The sequence below is a fragment of the Tachypleus tridentatus genome, chromosome 7 (assembly GCF_004210375.1).
Source record: "Tachypleus tridentatus isolate NWPU-2018 chromosome 7, ASM421037v1, whole genome shotgun sequence".
Classification (NCBI taxonomy): domain Eukaryota; kingdom Metazoa; phylum Arthropoda; class Merostomata; order Xiphosura; family Limulidae; genus Tachypleus; species Tachypleus tridentatus.
Genome location: NC_134831.1, coordinates 140,799,515 through 140,817,994, shown reverse-complemented (window position 1 = coordinate 140,817,994; position 18,480 = coordinate 140,799,515). Strand labels below are relative to the sequence as shown.

The following is an 18,480-nucleotide window of genomic DNA, read 5'->3' as shown; positions in this document are numbered from 1 at the left end:
TTGAAACTTTCTTTTGTGATTGCATACATGTTTAAATAAGATAACGTAAATTTTCACCTTGAAAAGTCCACCTGTGGGGAAGCGGTAATACTTTGGATTTATAACGTTAAAATGAGGAGTTCGACTTCCCTTGATGAACACAGCAGATAGCCTGATGTGGCTTTGCTATAAGAAAATCACATGTATTCAAACACTCAAGAAACTCATCTCAGATCCAGAATGATCAATGATCTGGATCATTTATTGTGATGAGGAGTCTCAACCTTAATGTGTCCACGAAATTTGGTAAAAATCCGATCGCGCTTTACAAAGTGATTAACCGAAAATCCCGAAAATGCCCTTTCTCCCATTCTTAAAAAAAAAAGTCTGGATCCGGACGAAATTTGGAGCAAAAATTTCCGTACCAATTTCCAATCTTGTGTAAAATTTTCACTTACATCGATTTATTAGCTTTCGAAATATGAGCGCGAAAACAGACACACGGATCCGATTGCAATGCTCTTGCCCTGCGAAGCTAATTATGTGGCACATTAAATGGCGTGTTAAATACACTTAACCATAACTTATTTTACTTACCTAATTAAGCTATCTGCGATTTCAAAAAATAAAAAATTTTCATTTGTTATCATATAATAGGTCAGCAAAATCTGTAAACTTAGATGCAACTTTTGTTACCATACTTTTTACGACTTAATTAAACCAATTATCCAAGTATGCACAAGAAGTAATTTTGTCGTCTAGTGGGGTGACCTTGTATATTTTTTTTTGTATGCTAAGAATTTCTATCATATTCACAGAGCACCTGTAAAAACCACATGCCCAGAAGAAACTAAGTGGTGCCATCTGGTGTTGTCTGTAAGGGTCATCTGAACGGCAGTAAGAACCAATTACAGCATGAAGGGGGTTGAACTGCTCATGGCAATCAAGATTGTTTTGTTAGACGTCCTCAATGAGCCATAAATAAGCTATTTTACCTGAAGAAATATTAAAGTAAGAGACAGGTGGCACCGTACACTAATACATAATTGCAGTAAAGCAGAATTTATACTTAAAACCGTGATTTTCATGTGTCTGTCGAAAGTCTTGGACTAGGTGATAACTATATTGACTTATTTCAGCTCCAGTAAATGTTGAACTTATAATTGGAAAGTTTTTCATAAATTTTAACATGAAACAAGTTATAACGATATGGACTGAACAGCAGAGTTTAATAGCTCGAATTAACCAAAATTTAAACACGAACTGTTTCAATGTTAGCGAAGTAGGGAATTCCATAATGCCAAGGAGAAACCACGTAATAAAATGCATTCGGTTTTTGTATAAGTGACTATTGACTGTTACTTTTGTGAAGAACACGAAGAAACACTTACATATATATATTTGAGGTGTTTATTTGTTTGTTTTTAATTTCACGCAAAGCTACACGAGGGCTATTTGTTGCTAGCCGTCCCTAATTTTGCAGTGTAAGACTAGAGAGAAGGCAGCTCAGTCATCACCACCTACCACAAACTCTTGGACCACTCTTTTACCAACGAATAGTGAGATTGACCGTAACATTATAGTACGCCCCCACGGTTGATAGGGCGAGCATGTTTGATGTGACGGGGATTCGAACCCACGAGCCTCGGATTACGAGCCGCTTTAACCACTAGCCATGACGGGCTATTCGAGATGTAGGTAGTACAGGACCGTTTATTTTCATAATTTCAACCTTTTAATTTCCCTGGTTTTGTTTTTAATTTAAATAAAGAAACATTATATTACCTGCAGGTCTTTAGCGTTGGAGAAAAATGCCGAACACTGGAGACACCGAAATGACTGTGGTTGAAATTGAGCATTGGAGGAAATGTGAGTAGAATCTTTTTTGTGGTTCTGCATATGTGAAGTCAGAGCCGCCGCAGTGTTGTAACCACGGTTACAAACCGTACACTGGAAGGGCTTGGCATGATCGTGAGTCTTCATATGGATCTTGAGGTGGTCACTCCGTGAAAAGGCGGATTCGCAATGCGGACAGCGGTACTTTTTATCTCCCGTGTGGAGTTTGATGTGTCGGTCGCGGCTTCGTTTGTGTTTGAACAGCCGCTGGCAGTAGTCGCATTTAAACGGCATCTGGTCACTGTGAATCTGAGGGGACAAAAACATTCAACCAATAACATGTTTAACGTAACCATCATAATCAGTTATGTGATAAAGCTTTTAATTAGAAATACCAATCACCCAGTTATCACGTGGTACGATCTTGTTACCGAACACATAATCATAAAGATCACGTGAATTATGCTTTCAAACAAAATATCTAGAAGTTACTTCAGAGCCTGTTCTTCTAATAGTTACTTGTAATCTAAGATTCACAGCTTATAAATAACATTCTTAACTTTTAGCTTCAATACATTAAAAAGTTATAACTAATGTTATTGTTCTCTTTTCCTTGTCGCTACTTTTTTAGATGCGAATGAATACACATCCAAGAAGTAACTCCTTGTGTCTAATTCGTTTTCACTTTTTCTCCTGCACATGGTTAATTTGATGTAAATGTATATAGTTACTAGATATCTTTAACATTGAGTAACTATATACATATGCAGTTTTTTAGTGTTAAGGATATCTATAATACTTATAGTTTATTCCCCGTTCGTTTTAATAGAATCGCAACTTACTATTGGTGTTGCAGTTTTATAGCACACAGCTACTTCAATAAGAACGCCAGCGTTTTTGTGAACGAAAAAAATTCTAGCATTCAAGAAAACAGTTGTTAACGATTTATTTTTTAGAACAAATGTTCTGAATTCCGCGCAAAGTTACGCAATGGCTAACTGCTCTTGTCGTCAACAATTTAGCAGTGTTAGACTAGAGAGAAAACAGCCAGTAAACACCACCCACTGCCAACTTTTATCAACGAATAGCGAGATAGAGCGTAACATTATAACAGCCCCACGGCTGAAAGGGGAACATGTACGGTGACGTGAATTAAAATCTGTGACCCACAGAAAAAAAATGAAATATCTATCTTTACAACAAAACAAATTATTAATTTTTCACACCTAAATATAAGAAGTGTACAAATTATTTTTAAGCTTAAACCGTTGAGAAAAGTAAAAATTTGTACTTGTGACACATACACTGTGTTTAAAAATTATCCATAGTAAAATTTAACTATGTAGCGGACTGATCAAGACGTAATCAGTGTTAAGGTTAGAGAGAGAAAATAATCGATTTCAAGGAACAGTGAAGGAAAATCAATGAAACAACACAACATCAAGAAATGGTCTCAGAAACAATTAACCATAGCTACGAAAGAAATTATAATTGGTCTTTTTGGCCACTTAGTTATACGTGGTTTGGTGGAAATTTAAAAGCCTGTTCGTAAAACGTGTTAGGTATGTACAACATGAATTGCACAATTTGTTTATTATTTTGAATGTTAATATTTTTCAAAATAATTTGAAATACCCTTTTAATAATAATTCATAACAATTGTTTCCCCTTTTTTTTTTCGAAATACTTTCAGTACTCCTAACATCATTTACCGACTTCTAACCTTTCTTTTATCTTTTATCTGCTATTTTTTGTTTTCTGTTTGTTTGTTTTTGAATTTCACACAAAGCTACTCGAGGGCTATCTGTGCTAGCCGTCCCTAATTTAGCAGTGTAAGACTAGAGAGAAGGCAGCTAGTCATCACCGCCCACCGCCAACTCTTGGGCTACTCTTTTACCAACGAATAGTGGGATTGACCGTCACATTATAACGCCCCCATGGCTGAAAGGGCGAGCATGTTTTGCGCGACCGGGATGCGAACCCGCGACCCTCATATTACGAGTTAACACGCTTGGCCATGCCGGGCCTTGTTTTCTGTTTTTTTTTGTATAAAGCTACATAATTTGCTATCTGCACTCAGTTCATCACAGAAAATCGAACCCCCTTTAAAGTTGTAAATCTGTAAACTTACAGCTGTCTCACCGGAGGACTTTCTTTTATCTAAACACATTATTTGTATAGGTGAGAGAATTTACTCTGTAAAACTGTAGTGGGAATTGAAAGAGAGTCACTTGTCACTGTTGTAAGGTGTTCGATCGTTAAGCGGGTTCTCTTGGATCACTTGGTAGAAATAAAGCCAAGTCCAGTTCTCGTAACAATGATGAATTAATTTATTTCTTCAATAACGCTAGCTACAGGATACTTCACTTTGACACTAGTTGTAGAACTAACACACTAATGACTTTTAGTATATATTTTCTTGATTGATAACAAACCTGACTTACTTATTATTAGCTCAATAGAAATAACTCCAAGTGAAGAATTTCACTTAGTCTTCTTCTGTAGATCATCAATTACGTAATTGTTTCCACTGAACTAACTCCTTCTTTATTACTACTTACCCCTTCTTATAAATAATTATATGTTAGTCAAAATTTCTCAAGTATTTTATCACATCAGCAGCTCCCTCTAAAAAAAAACATCTAAATTAAAATATAACTTAAATACTATTAAAAGCCCCGAAGTGTTACAAAACATTTATTACTGCACGTACATCAATTTAGTATATCGCTTTTACTCGTCTTTCAGAACATAAACATCTTCTAATTTCTTTAAAATTTTGAATTTATTGTGTTAAAAAGTAAAATTATATATCAAAATTTTACCATTTAATTGGTTTTCGATTATTAAAAATAATGTGCATATTCTAGACCGTTCAGACACATTGAATATTAGTCTAAATTATACTTTTAAAAATTTGTTAATTTTTTTTTCTGATTTTAGAACATTTTAAATACAAAATTTCGAATGGTTTAGTAACTACTTAATTTACTTTTGATTAATTTTCACTGCGCTGAAGAGAGATGTATATACTTATACAGTTTTCATAATAAATAAACAGATTTATACAGAATTATTTGTAATGCCAATAAGGGATGACTTTCTACATATACAGCTAATTTGTATTCTTGTTTATAGAAATTCCGTTTTGAAACAGCAACTTTAACTAAACGTTAGACATATTCATGATTTGTATGTTTTTGAATTTGGCGCAAGGCTACTCGAGGGTTATCTGTGCTAGCCGTCCCTAATTTAGCAGAGTAAGACTAGAGGGAAGGCAGCTAGTCATCACTATCCACCGCCATTTCCTGGGCTACTCTTTTACCAACGAATAGTGGGATTGACCGTAACATAATAACGCTAAAAGGGCGAGCATGTTTGGTGCGACCGAGATTCGAACCTGCGACTCTCAGTTAACAAGTCGAACGCCTTAACCCACTAGACCATACCGGGCCCTATTTATGATTTACCTACAATTCAAAGATTATTTTAGTAAATTTAGTTAGGTTTATCCTAATGGTCTGGAAATAGCAAGAAATATTAAAATTATCAAGTAAATATTTATGTAAAAAGATAGAAATTTCTATTTTTTTTTTACAAGAGATGGTGTTTAAATTTAAGATTTTCTTTTAGATGTGTTGTATTAAAAGTTTAATTATCCGTAATATAAAAATATATACTTTAATTTGTGATAATGGTTCATTTCTTATAAATATTGTAAAGATTCTGATGAATAATCTAAATTGCAGATTATTTCAATGTTGGGAAATATTAAAATTATATAATTGTTTTTAATAAATACAGAAATACGTTAAAAGTTTTATAATACTTTAATAGATATTTGTTTTTTAATTAAGAAAAGAATTTTGACCACTCTTAGCGAGATGCAGTTAATTTCAAATCATGAAACCACTATAAGTATAGATATATGAAAAAATGTTTGAGTTTGCAAACTATCGGATCTACAAATGTCAAAATTCAGATGTCGAACTTTAATTCCCGCTAATTTGCAACACGATAATTCCTTGGTTTCACATGAGGAGAGATTGATGATATTATTTTTGTTCTTAAGAGTGGAGAAGAGGTTGCAAAACATCGAGTTGTATTGAAGAGAAATATAGTTATTACTTTTTAATATCTATTAACATTATTTATTTATTATTTTACGTTAAGGGGTGACAATCTTTTCTGCAACTGGTAGCGAACAACAATAGGTAGTTTAAAATCAACAACGTATTGTATTCACCTCCTGTACTCTTTATCTTATTTAATTTTGTTGTTCTACTGTTTTTCTTGTTTGTTTGTTTTTTCAGCGAGCAGTTTGGGAATATTTCTGATTGCACTGGCTGTAGACTCTTTTCTCTATAATTGCACCATTTATAAGCTTACATTTGATACGACTTTAATATTTATGACGTTTATTTAATTTAACTTGTTACAACTGAAAATATATATAATCATTCATTGTTACGAGATAGAAATTTCGCACTTAGACACATTATACAGTAATATTACTCTTACTACTATTGTTAGTATTATCAGCACTAACATGGCACACATCCAAGAAAGATGAACCATGGACGTCCATGGAGTCGCAATTTTCTTTAATAACGTATAAAGCTGGATGTGGTTTGTGATAGTTTTCCTTTTAGACTGTTATCAAGGAAGACTTGATCCAAAGAATTCCTAACAAATTAATTTTTATAACTGATATAATATATAGTTGTACCCAGGATATAGATCTCTCTTTCTTGTTGCAAATAGTTTAAACACTTCTAAAAACTTAATCGTCCGTTAAATATATAATTAGCAATCTTAATGCCAACTATTTTGGAAATTTGAATTCGAGTTAATTATTTCTCTAGTAAAATTGTGAAGGAGCACTAACCTAATTTTTGTGGGATTGTATCAACACAGTAATTGTTCATGTGGTTCTAAAATTCTTACCTTAATTAATGTAATAAGTTTTCAGTTTTAATTTAGAGGCTTTGTCTGTAAAAGTCCTGATAAAGATTTCAGAAAATAAGAAAAACAATTATAATCTTACTGCTGTTGAAACTAGTTAAGTGTAAGTGATAAAGGTACAGTGGAGCACCATTAAGCCGTGGACCAGTAAACCGCGAAATCGCTTAAGCCGCTGTAGCAAGTCTTGTGAGCGATGTGAGCGAGGATTATCGCGACTCACCACTAATTTAAGAACGTGTAGAAACGCGGCTTACGAATTTAATCCTGGCTTTATAACTACAAGGGGATATTTGAAAAGGATTTGCTTTAATCTGGGAAATAAATAAAATATATTACTATAGAAATCGACCGTTAATCTACCTTATCCGCTCTCAATGTCAGCTTTATGGAGGCCGCCATTGTTACCGAATCACACCTATCCATACATTAAAGTTAATCCGCGGTAAATCCGTGAAAAAAAGTGATCAATAATTAATATTATTTTTAATTCGATAATCCGATATAATGATCACGCAATGGCCCGGTGAGGCTCCTCGGCGGAGCTGTTGACGACTTCGGCTTTTCAGTCACAAAGGTTTAAGCCGCGGACCACTTAAGCAGGTTGACTCCCCAAATACAGCGGCTTAACGGCGCTCCACTGTATCTTTTAAGCCTAGATATTATGAACTTAATTATGTATGTTATCTGTACTGATTTTGTTAAACATGTTGTTGTTGAAATATGCTGTATAAGTAATACAATATCTGAAAACAATGCCTTTCCTGTTTGTATTTAAAGATGTAAAAAAAACAAATATTTGAGAAAAGCATCCAAGGTATCTCTATGATGATATAAAACGTGATATATTGGGATTAATATGAAGTGGCGGCAGGTATAACTAGTAGAAAAACAGCTCCTATTATGGTGAAATTGTATGTAATGGCGATATGTTGCGAGAGTAAATTTACTTGTAATTTTAGCACATTTTTTATTTTATAGAATTCATGTAAAATTAACATTAATTCTTGGAATATATACTCATTTGTAAAGAAGTTTTTGTCAATTCCTGATAATAGTATCACGTCTGATAATCGTGTAGTTTAAATACCTATTCTGGTTTTCATTCTGCTATAAAAGCTTTTAGAATTGAGTTTAAGATAATCTTGAGAATTAGCTCTTTACAGATTAAAATCGATACAATTATTATTCGAAAGTAATGTTCAACATACAGTGAGAAATGGGACGAGCAATGAGTGCATTCTGAGAAATAGGATTTTTATAGTTTAGGTGACGATAAATCATTGATTTATCTCACTGTTTCATTAACGGTCCCTTACTTGCTCGTGCCTTTTGAGATAGCTTAGGCGAGGGAAAGCCTTTTCACAAAATTGACAGGCGTAAGGCGTGCTTTCTGTCACCCCAATAGTGTATGTGAGATCAACATCTGGGTCGGAGGGTGTGGCACAGCTTGTGGGTGACAAGGAAAGGGAATGGTCGTCAGGGGTGTCCGAAGACCGCCAAGAAGTGGGGGTTCCTGTGCCCCCGTTCAACCCTAAAGAGAAAAAGAAAAGTAAAATGAGATTATAGTTTAATGAAAAGTATGTTTCTTGAAGAAGAAAAACAGACAATCCAATTTTCTAACTACGATCAATTAAAATACACATTGAGCTGGTATTTGTAGCTTCGCTTACTAAAGTCTTGTTACAGACTCATCCTGAACCATTGAAATTGTCAGTAGATCTACCTTTTCTTGAACCATGAATTTCCCAGAAAAACAGGTCATTTCTTTAGATTGCGTGTTTTACAACTAATCGACAATGTAGTTGCTAAGAGAAAGACAGGCAGTTTGTTTTGCTATTTGTGTAAAGCTTGCCAACCTTAATTTTGAAATGGCAGACAAGAAGGAAGGCATTTAGCCAAAAACGCCCACCACCAACTTTTGGGCTACTATAATCGTATAGTGGGATTTGATCGTCAGTTTTTTAATGTACACACACTACCTCGAGGTTGAAAATTGGCAAAGGACCGGCACTGCAAGGTACCTTTGCATGTACTGTAATATATTTATGGCCAAATTATATGTGTATTCAAAACACCTCACACATGCATTTAAAATTCAGTATATATAATACTGATATATGTCGGAATTATTTGATGGTTTTCAAAAATATATTTTAACTGATATATACACTTCCATCAGTTTTGTTTAACAGCAAACGAATTTTATGTCACTGTTAATACTGAAATGGTATTCAATTTACGTTGGCCAACACTGTTCATTATTCCTACTTCCAGGCTCAGCATGGCCAGGATGTTAAGGCACTCGACTCGTGGGTCGCGGGTTCGAATCCATGTCACAACAAACATGCTCGCCCTTTCAGTCGTGGTGGCCTTATAATATGACGGTAAATCTCACTATTCGTTGGTAGAAGAGTAACCCAAGAGTTGGCGGTGGGTAGCGATGACTAGCTTTGAGCGAAATTCAAACTAAACTATTCGTACTTCTCAATATTAATGTTGTATCATATCTGTAATAACGTAATTCAAACTAAACTATTCATACTTAATATTAATGTTGTATCATATCTGTAATAACGTAATTCAAACTAAACTATTCGTACTTCTCAATATTAATGTTGTATCATATCTGTAATAACGTAATTCAAACTAAACTATTCATACTTAATATTAATGTTGTATCATATCTGTAATAACGTAATTCAAACTAAACTATTCGTACTTCTCAATATTAATGTTGTATCATATCTGTAATAACGTAATTCAAACTAAACTATTCGTACTTCTCAATATTAATGTTGTATCATATCTGTAATAACGTAATTCAAACTAAACTATTCATACTTAATATTAATGTTGTATCATATCTGTAATAACGTAATTCAAACTAAACTATTCATACTTAATATTAATGTTGTATCATATCTGTAATAACGTAATTCAAACTAAACTATTCATACTTAATATTAATGTTGTATCATATCTGTAATAACGTAATTCAAACTAAACTATTCATACTTAATATTAATGTTGTATCATATCTGTAATAACGTAATTCAAACTAAACTATTCATACTTAATATTAATGTTGTATCATATCTGTAATAACGTAATTCAAACTAAACTATTCATACTTAATATTAATGTTGTATCATATCTGTAATAACGTAATTCAAACTAAACTATTCATACTTAATATTAATGTTGTATCATATCTGTAATAACGTAATTCAAACTAAACTATTCATACTTAATATTAATGTTGTATCATATCTGTAATAACGTAATTCAAACTAAACTATTCATACTTAATCATATCTGTAATAACGTAATTCAAACTAAACTATTCATACTTAATATTAATGTTGTATCATATCTGTAATAACGTAATTCAAACTAAACTATTCATACTTAATATTAATGTTGTATCATATCTGTAATAACGTAATTCAAACTAAACTATTCATACTTAATATTAATGTTGTATCATATCTGTAATAACGTAATTCAAACTAAACTATTCATACTTAATATTAATGTTGTATCATATCTGTAATAACGTAATTCAAACTAAACTATTCATACTTAATATTAATGTTGTATCATATCTGTAATAACGTAATTCAAACTAAACTATTCATACTTAATATTAATGTTGTATCATATCTGTAATAACGTAATTCAAACTAAACTATTCATACTTAATATTAATGTTGTATCATATCTGTAATAACGTAATTCAAACTAAACTATTCATACTTAATATTAATGTTGTATCATATCTGTAATAACGTAATTCAAACTAAACTATTCATACTTAATATTAATGTTGTATCATATCTGTAATAACGTAATTCAAACTAAACTATTCATACTTAATATTAATGTTGTATCATATCTGTAATAACGTAATTCAAACTAAACTATTCATACTTAATATTAATGTTGTATCATATCTGTAATAACGTAATTCAAACTAAGCTATTCATACTTAATATTAATGTTGTATCATATCTGTAATAACGTAATTGAAACTAAACTATTCATACTTAATATTAATGTTGTATCATATCTGTAATAACGTAATTCAAACTAAACTATTCATACTTAATATTAATGTTGTATCATATCTGTAATAACGTAATTCAAACTAAACTATTCATACTTAATATTAATGTTGTATCATATCTGTAATAACGTAATTCAAACTAAACTATTCATACTTAATATTAATGTTGTATCATATCTGTAATAACGTAATTCAAACTAAACTATTCATACTTAATATTAATGTTGTATCATATCTGTAATAACGTAATTCAAACTAAACTATTCATACTTAATATTAATGTTGTATCATATCTGTAATAACGTAATGGCTTATCTTTCACTGTTCGTGAAGTTGGGAGTTAGTGTGCCAGTAAGCACAAAACTACAAAACAGACAGCTATGACCACCACGAGTATTGAAGCTCAGTTTTAGCGTTGTATGTCCGAGGGCGTACCATTGAGTCTCTAGAGTGATAAGACAAGCGGAATAAGCTTTTATTGAAGCTAGTGACATCTATTTACATTTTGAAAAAAATGAAAGTTTAAAAACGACTGTGATTATAAATCACAACTGAATGGATATTTCTTCAGGACTTTCAATAGAATACCGTAATAATTGCATAAAATACAAGTAAAACTATCGTAAAAAAAAAAAAAAATTCCATCAGTGTTGTTAAGCAGTTAACTTTTGTTTTAACATATAATAAAATATTCTAAACACTTCTAGAAAACAGTACGGAACCGAGCTTCAGATGTTAGAGTTCTAAATTAATAAATTTGCCGTTAACCTAGCAGAAGACAGTGAACTAGTATATAAAATGATAGAAATAACGACGTAAAAGTATTTATAAGAATTAAATAATTTATTAATTAGTAATTAATTTATTTCTAAATAATTATAAGAATCTCAAACCTCATCAACGTCACTAATACATTAAAATAATTGATCTATAAATAATAAACAAGTTTTCTGGAGCAAGCGCGGCTCAGTGGTTAGCATGTTGGATCCTGGGTATGACGTTCTGCGGTGGTCCGCTTTCTACCCACCTCCGAAAAGATTCGGGCCCGGCATGGCCCGTAATCCGAGGGTCGCGGGTTCGAATCCCGGTCGCGCCAAACATGCCCGCCCATTCAGCCGTGGGGGCGTTATAATGTGACGATCAATCCCACTATTCGTTGGTAAAAGAGTACCTCAAAAGTTGGCGGTGGGTAGTGATGACTAACCGCCTTCTTTCTAGTCTTACATCGCTAAATTAGGGACGGCTAGCGTAGATAGCCCTCGAGTTGCTTTGCACGAAATTCAAAAATTCAAATTAAAATTCCGAAAAGATTCCGGACAACTCTTACACATATTCCTTGTGTAGTTTTGAGCGAAGCCCAACCACATGCAAATGCTTTCATGCGCAAGATGTCGAACATTAACGTTTCACACACAACTGAGAAATTCCAGTAAGGATTATGTGAGTCAATTTTCTTTACACTCTCGGTTCGATTTAAATTGTTAACAACAACAGTAGCTATAAAATAGTAAAGTAACCCCAAGATATCCTTGTGCAATCGTATAAAGTTTAGGTAATAAAGAAAGAAATTATAATCGGTCGATGTTTGTATCATTTAAAAACTTTTAAAGCATGTTCGTTACAAAAGTAATCTACTTCCAAATTGTTTCTTTCAAAAACTGTTAAGTTACATCATAAACTGAAAACAGCTGTCCAGTTCCGAAACAACACAGGATGATTCCATATTTGGTGAAGAGTATATGCATTTGTTACTCCTTAAGGTGTAACAGGAGAGTGTTACAGTGTCACGATTAATGAATGGCATTTATCGCACAAGCCATAAAATTTTACCACATCGTTAAAAACACTTGTAAAATTTCTGAAAATGCGCTTCAACCATGTTTGATAAACGTACGACATTTTCTGGGATTGATTTATATATGTATATAAATCAGTACTCTTTTCTACAATTAAAGTCATGAAAGATGATAATTCATTCACCGTTTCATCTTTTTAAACAAGACATTCTTTGCGACTAAAATATAGAGGGCATATAATACTTTAAACCAACTTAGTTACTTTAAATGACAGGAACTTTTACATGTTTTAGTTCATGTACTATAGTGTTTAGATACGAGTTGGTTGTTTTGTGTGTCACAAGATTTATGGCAAAACTTGAGAAGTCACGATTCATACATTTCAATACCTTTACAGCTCGTTCTAATATTTAGTTCATAAAAAAATGGAGAAAAAATACACAGCGGAAATGCACCTATGTAATAATTTCATCCTACGGAAATTACTTTAGGCAGTTTTCTCGGTTCTTCCGCCACCCTACTGGTGTTAAGTGTAGGATAGCAGTAAGTCAAAGCTTTTAAATTCATCGAGCTATTCGAAATATAATTACGTCCCATTCTGTGCGTCGTTCTGTGTTAGAATAATAGCAGTTCACGTCTAACAGGCAAACAATATCTCGTCGCTTGGAAGAACGGTATATCCAATCCTACGCTCTGAACGTCGAGGAAACCAACCATATGGTGAATGTTAAAAATCTAATTCTAAAACTATGTGTGGATGCACATTTTATTCAATCGAATAGAACTGTTCGTGTATGACATTCTGTTTATAAAGAAAATTACAAACCCCTCAACACAAAGCCTAATTACAATTGGAACAGATTATTTTTAAAATATTATAGTTTTATAGCTTTTAGTTCAAGTAATATTACTCCAAATGTGGAAATGGCCATTGTGCAATACTAAGAATGAAAAAAACTTTACCCTAAAATGATACTTAAGATATAAAAAGTTTTACATTTTTTTTACTTAATGTTTGTACAAGTTGTTAATACTTTACAACGTAGAGTACCTTCAAAATATACATTGTCGAATTATTGCAAGCAATAAATAAAACCTTTATGACATTGTGGCAATCTGGTACTACTTTAACTATGTGTTATAGTCACCCCTAGTGGCTCAGCGGAAAGTCTACTTGCTTACAACGCTACAAAACTGGGTTTCGACACTCGTGAAGGGCAGAGCAGAGATACATCATTGTCTAGCATAGAATAAAAAAAAATCAACCAAACAAGTATTATATATTGTTATATATATTATATATTGTTCGTAAGTGTTCAAAGTTAACCTAGAACTACATACTGCGAGATACTGAAGTTGCTGTCATGTAATTCGATTCTTTTAATGTAATATTTAACACTTCTTACACTATTTCTTTTGTTAACCTTCTACATAAAAAACATTTAAAATAAACTAATATTTTCTGGTGCCGTAACTACACTTTCCTGCATGGCCAGGTGGTTAAGGCACTCGACTCGTAATCTGAGGATCGCGAGTTCGATTCCCCGTCATGCCAAACATTTCTCGCCCTTTCAGTAGTGGGGGCATTATAATGTGACTGTCAATCCCACTATTCATTGGTAAAATAGTAGCCCAAATTTTGGCGGTGGGTGGTGATGATTAGCTGCTTTTCCTCTAGTTTTACACTGCTAAATTATGGACGGATAGCGCAGATAGCCCTTGTGTAGCTTTGCACGAAACTCAAACTAAACCAATCCTTACGATTTAAAGAGATATTCCATTATAACGAGTAATTTGAAATGTGGAAAATAGTTTAGGCACTTTCATTAAAGCAAAACTACTAGTTTTTATATTCGAATGTGTGTGTGTGTGTGTGTGTGTGTGTGTGTTTTATGTTATAGCAAAATCACATCATGCTATCTGCTGAGTCCACCGAGGGGAATTGAACCCGTGATTTTAGCGTTATAAAATCCGTAGACTTATCACTATTTTTATTTTCGAAGGACTATCCAGATAAAAAAAAAACTAAAGTTTATTATAAAATGTGCTGATAATAATGTGTCACCATGAAATCTATCAAAACAATTATTCAATTTCACCACGACATACTTGACTCTTTAGTTTAGTTTCGGAAATTTCCAAAATAGTGTGTTTTATGTAAGAAAACGAAATCATCCACGTGCTCTAACGGAACGGAATTTTCTTATGAAGAGCAGCAATTTGTACAAGCCAAGTTACAAAAATCTTTGATCACGTCAATCGATTTAAAATGATTCACACTTGTGCTAAAAACTTTACATTATTTCAGCATATACGTGAGCGAATTTAACCCTTTTCTATACCAATACCCGAGATATTACTTACACCACATTAAAATCTTCTCTGTATAATATTTTATCGAAATATGTGTTTGGATATCTCACAATTTATCAAAGATGCTTCGTTAAGAATAAATAATAAATGGGGAAAGGTATTTAATCTCGGTAATTCAATTATTCAGTTTAAAAGTTTATACAAGTACTTAACGAAGAGAATTAAATCTGTAAAAGTGAAAATCTAACTAATGACCTAACCCTGATTGTGATAACACTAATTATCGTCTGGAAGCCTAATTGCTCAGTATAAGGAAAAAAAAAACACTTGAATACATACTTGCAACAACTTCCATCAGTTTCATAGCTGTAGTCGCAGGCATTCACGCATTGAAAAAGAGACTCTCTAGGGTGTCTCTGTGGATAAACTTGTCAATAGATGTTCAATGTGGGACAAGCGGCCACGATCCATATATGACCGTACAGTTAGTAGGCACAGGTTGTTCTACACCAGCCTCTAAACAGTGTTCTCATAAGAGCGTGGGTCGGACGATATTCGGTAGCGAAAGCCGATTGGCTACTGGTTAGATAGGGCACAAACTGTAGAACTGTGTTTGTACTCTATCCCAAGTTGTTTAGTCAAGTGAGCGGTCCGCTGTGTTCCCAACTTCCGAGGAAAAATCCCAGGAGGTATATGTACGTGGAGGTCTTAGTTGTGACGTTTTCTCCGGGAACTGGGTGGGGAGCATTACTAACAGGGATACTCTGTGGGGAGTGGAGGCGATCATCGAAAATAAAGAAGACATGTAGAATAAAAGCCCAAGCTGACTCGTGGGGGACAAAGGCGAGAGGCACGCGGTAGGGGGTGACAGACGGAGCGCTATCTTTGTCATGAAGAGAGCATGGCGCCAATAGAGACATCAATAGCTGACAATCAGTTAAAGTTTGATGAATGTCAGTTTGGGTACGTTTGAAAGGCTGTGGAGGTGGGGAAAGTTTGACGTTTCTGTGAAGACACTGTAGTGGTCAGCCACCACCTTTGCCCTCAAAGCAGCCTTCCAGCGGTCCATCTGCTTACTGAGCTGTCTCACCCACAAGGAACATAAGCCATGAAAATAACAAAGCTTTGAATAAATAAATTTTGACCCTCGAGTGGATGTTTTTGTGAACAACTGACCACAACGGATTATCAATGCTGACCTCCTGACTTCTCTGTTCACCTGCCTATAGCCAAAGGGTGCTGAGATAGACCAGCTGTAAATAAATCAGTCAGAATGCTTGAGTCAGGCATTAGTTAGTACTTCATTCTTACGACGTCGGGAAGCTAATAAAAAAATGGGTGGTGATGGTGGTAGTAAGAAATGAACAAATGTCTTGTCAGTGTTGACCGTATGTGCGACTCTTCGTTCCGTAAATATCTTTATTTGTGAAGAAATACCCACAACAACATAAAAATTACACTTTTATGACATTTACATGGACTTTCGCTATATCTTAAATATGAAGTGTTTAATTTTCAACAAAAAGTACACAAAATCGTCTAAACATCAGTAATTAATTAAAATTAATAGTAATATTTTTTCACAAAAACGTTCCATATACACAGAACTAGAAATGAAGACAGACTCGTAACATCGGTAATAATACTTCACCCACGTTACCTCCCTACACATGTAGCTAAATTACCTGGTGTGACACCAGTAAATTCATACACCAGCGATGAAACTCATTAAGTGAAGGAACAATAGTATAGAAAGTTATCCATGACTAGTAAAATACCTAAACAAACAAAAAACCACAAGAAGTTTAAAATATAATTATTAATTGTAACTTAGTTCTTGTGGCTACAAAAAAAACACACAAAAAAACTGAGAAAAATATATATCAACGTCCACACTCCCTGGTATATTCGTGAAAGAAACTGATAACAGCTGTGACCCACTAAGTCTAAAGCCTTTTAATTAATTGATTTATTACTTCCTTAAAAAAAAAAAAAAACATGGCACGTGAAAGATCCAGTGCTTAGGCAATTACATTGTAAATATTTCCAGCGTAAAACAATTATTTTAAGAATTTTTAAATTATATATTGTCGGTGTTTATTTTTAACTTAAAAAAGAAATAGGTGTGTGTGTGCGTGTGTTTTATTCTTATAGCAAAGCCACATTGGGCTATCTCCTGAGTCCACCAAGGGGAATCGAACCCTTGATCTTAGTGTTGTAAATCCGTAAACTTACTACCAGCGGGGGACATAGAAGTAGGTATCCAATGAACCGTCCAACTTATAAGGTTAGCCTTTGGTATAAAATACTGAATTTCACACGTGTTCATGCGTTGAGGAACTGAGGTTTACGAGGTTGACAGGAAAAAAAAAAAGAGTAACAATTATTATACTTCTGAGATATGTTGAAACATGAGGGAATCCTTCACAACCGCAGCTGTAATTAGATTTCAGATCGATCAAGATAGGGAGTTTAAAACAAAAAGTTTGTACTCAAAAATAAAATGTAAGAGCTACTCTATGATGCCCTATACTATGGCTGAAAACAAGAAATATAACTTGTGTTTCACAGTTTGCAATATCTAACATAAATTAACGATCCTCATTTAATTTGACGAAGATTAGACTATCGCATAAATGTACATAGATACTATTCTTAACGCTTCAACATCTTCTTTCATTGTACATAAAATAAAACAACCTATAAATGTGACTTATTGAAGAAAGCAAAATCACTTTCGTTGTCATTGAAAATACTAGTTAAAATCAAAACACTCAACATCTCCGAGTTGTTCTTATAATAGCACATTTAGCTGAGCTAAATTCAGTGATGTCTACCTCAAACGTGTTCTAAAGGGAAATTAATAATGGTTGTTTGTTTTGAATTTCGTGCAAAGATGCACGAGGGCTATCTGCATTAGCCACCCTCAATTTAGCAGTGTAAAATTAGAGGGAAGGCCGCTAGTCATTACTACCCACTGCCAACTCCTGAGCTACTCTTTTACCAACGAATAGTAAGATTGACTGTAACATTATAATGCCACAACACTGGAAAAGGCGAGCATGTTTAGTATAACGGGGATTTGAACCCACGACCCTCAGATTGCAAGTCGAGTGCCTTAACCACCTGACCATGCTGGACCTGATTAATAAGGGTTAAACATTAATTTCCATTCTAGGTGTAACGATGGATTTACTTTTTCTCACGATTATGAGATAGGGTTTATTAACGCAAGTCGTTATATGCGTTAAAACAAAACTGTGACTATAGAGAAACCTCACATGTTTAAAGTGATTTTTATCTTTAAAACTATTTGTCCTTAGGGGAAACAATTCCATCACAGTATACAATATACAATATCATACTGAAAACAAAAGTCACTCTGCGTTGATTTCATTTGATTTATTTTTTTCAACAATACAAAGTGTTTAGTAGTTTGGATAAAACGCGAGTTAGTTAGTATTCAGGATACTGTGGGGGTCAAAGTGTCAATAGAAGATGGTATTTGCAATAGTTTTGGTTAGA

General features: G+C 33.5%; 1 protein-coding gene across 7 annotated transcripts in view; it reads right to left on the bottom strand.

Annotated features, from left to right (window-relative positions):
- Positions 1-18,480, bottom strand: part of LOC143256749 (zinc finger protein 423-like) — a 190,272-nt gene that overhangs the window by 17,322 nt on the left and 154,470 nt on the right. For 4 of the 7 annotated variants that reach the window (XM_076514392.1, XM_076514394.1, XM_076514393.1 and 1 more), the window contains 2 exons: positions 8,097-8,311; positions 1,765-2,124 (listed from right to left, as the gene is read on the bottom strand). In XM_076514392.1, the coding sequence (XP_076370507.1) occupies positions 1,765-2,124; positions 8,097-8,311 (575 nt within the window). Of the gene's footprint in view, positions 1-1,764; positions 2,125-8,096; positions 8,312-8,450; positions 8,966-15,294; positions 15,623-18,480 lie in introns of those variants that run through there. The other 3 variants (XM_076514396.1, XM_076514397.1, XM_076514399.1) reach the window with 3 other exon arrangements.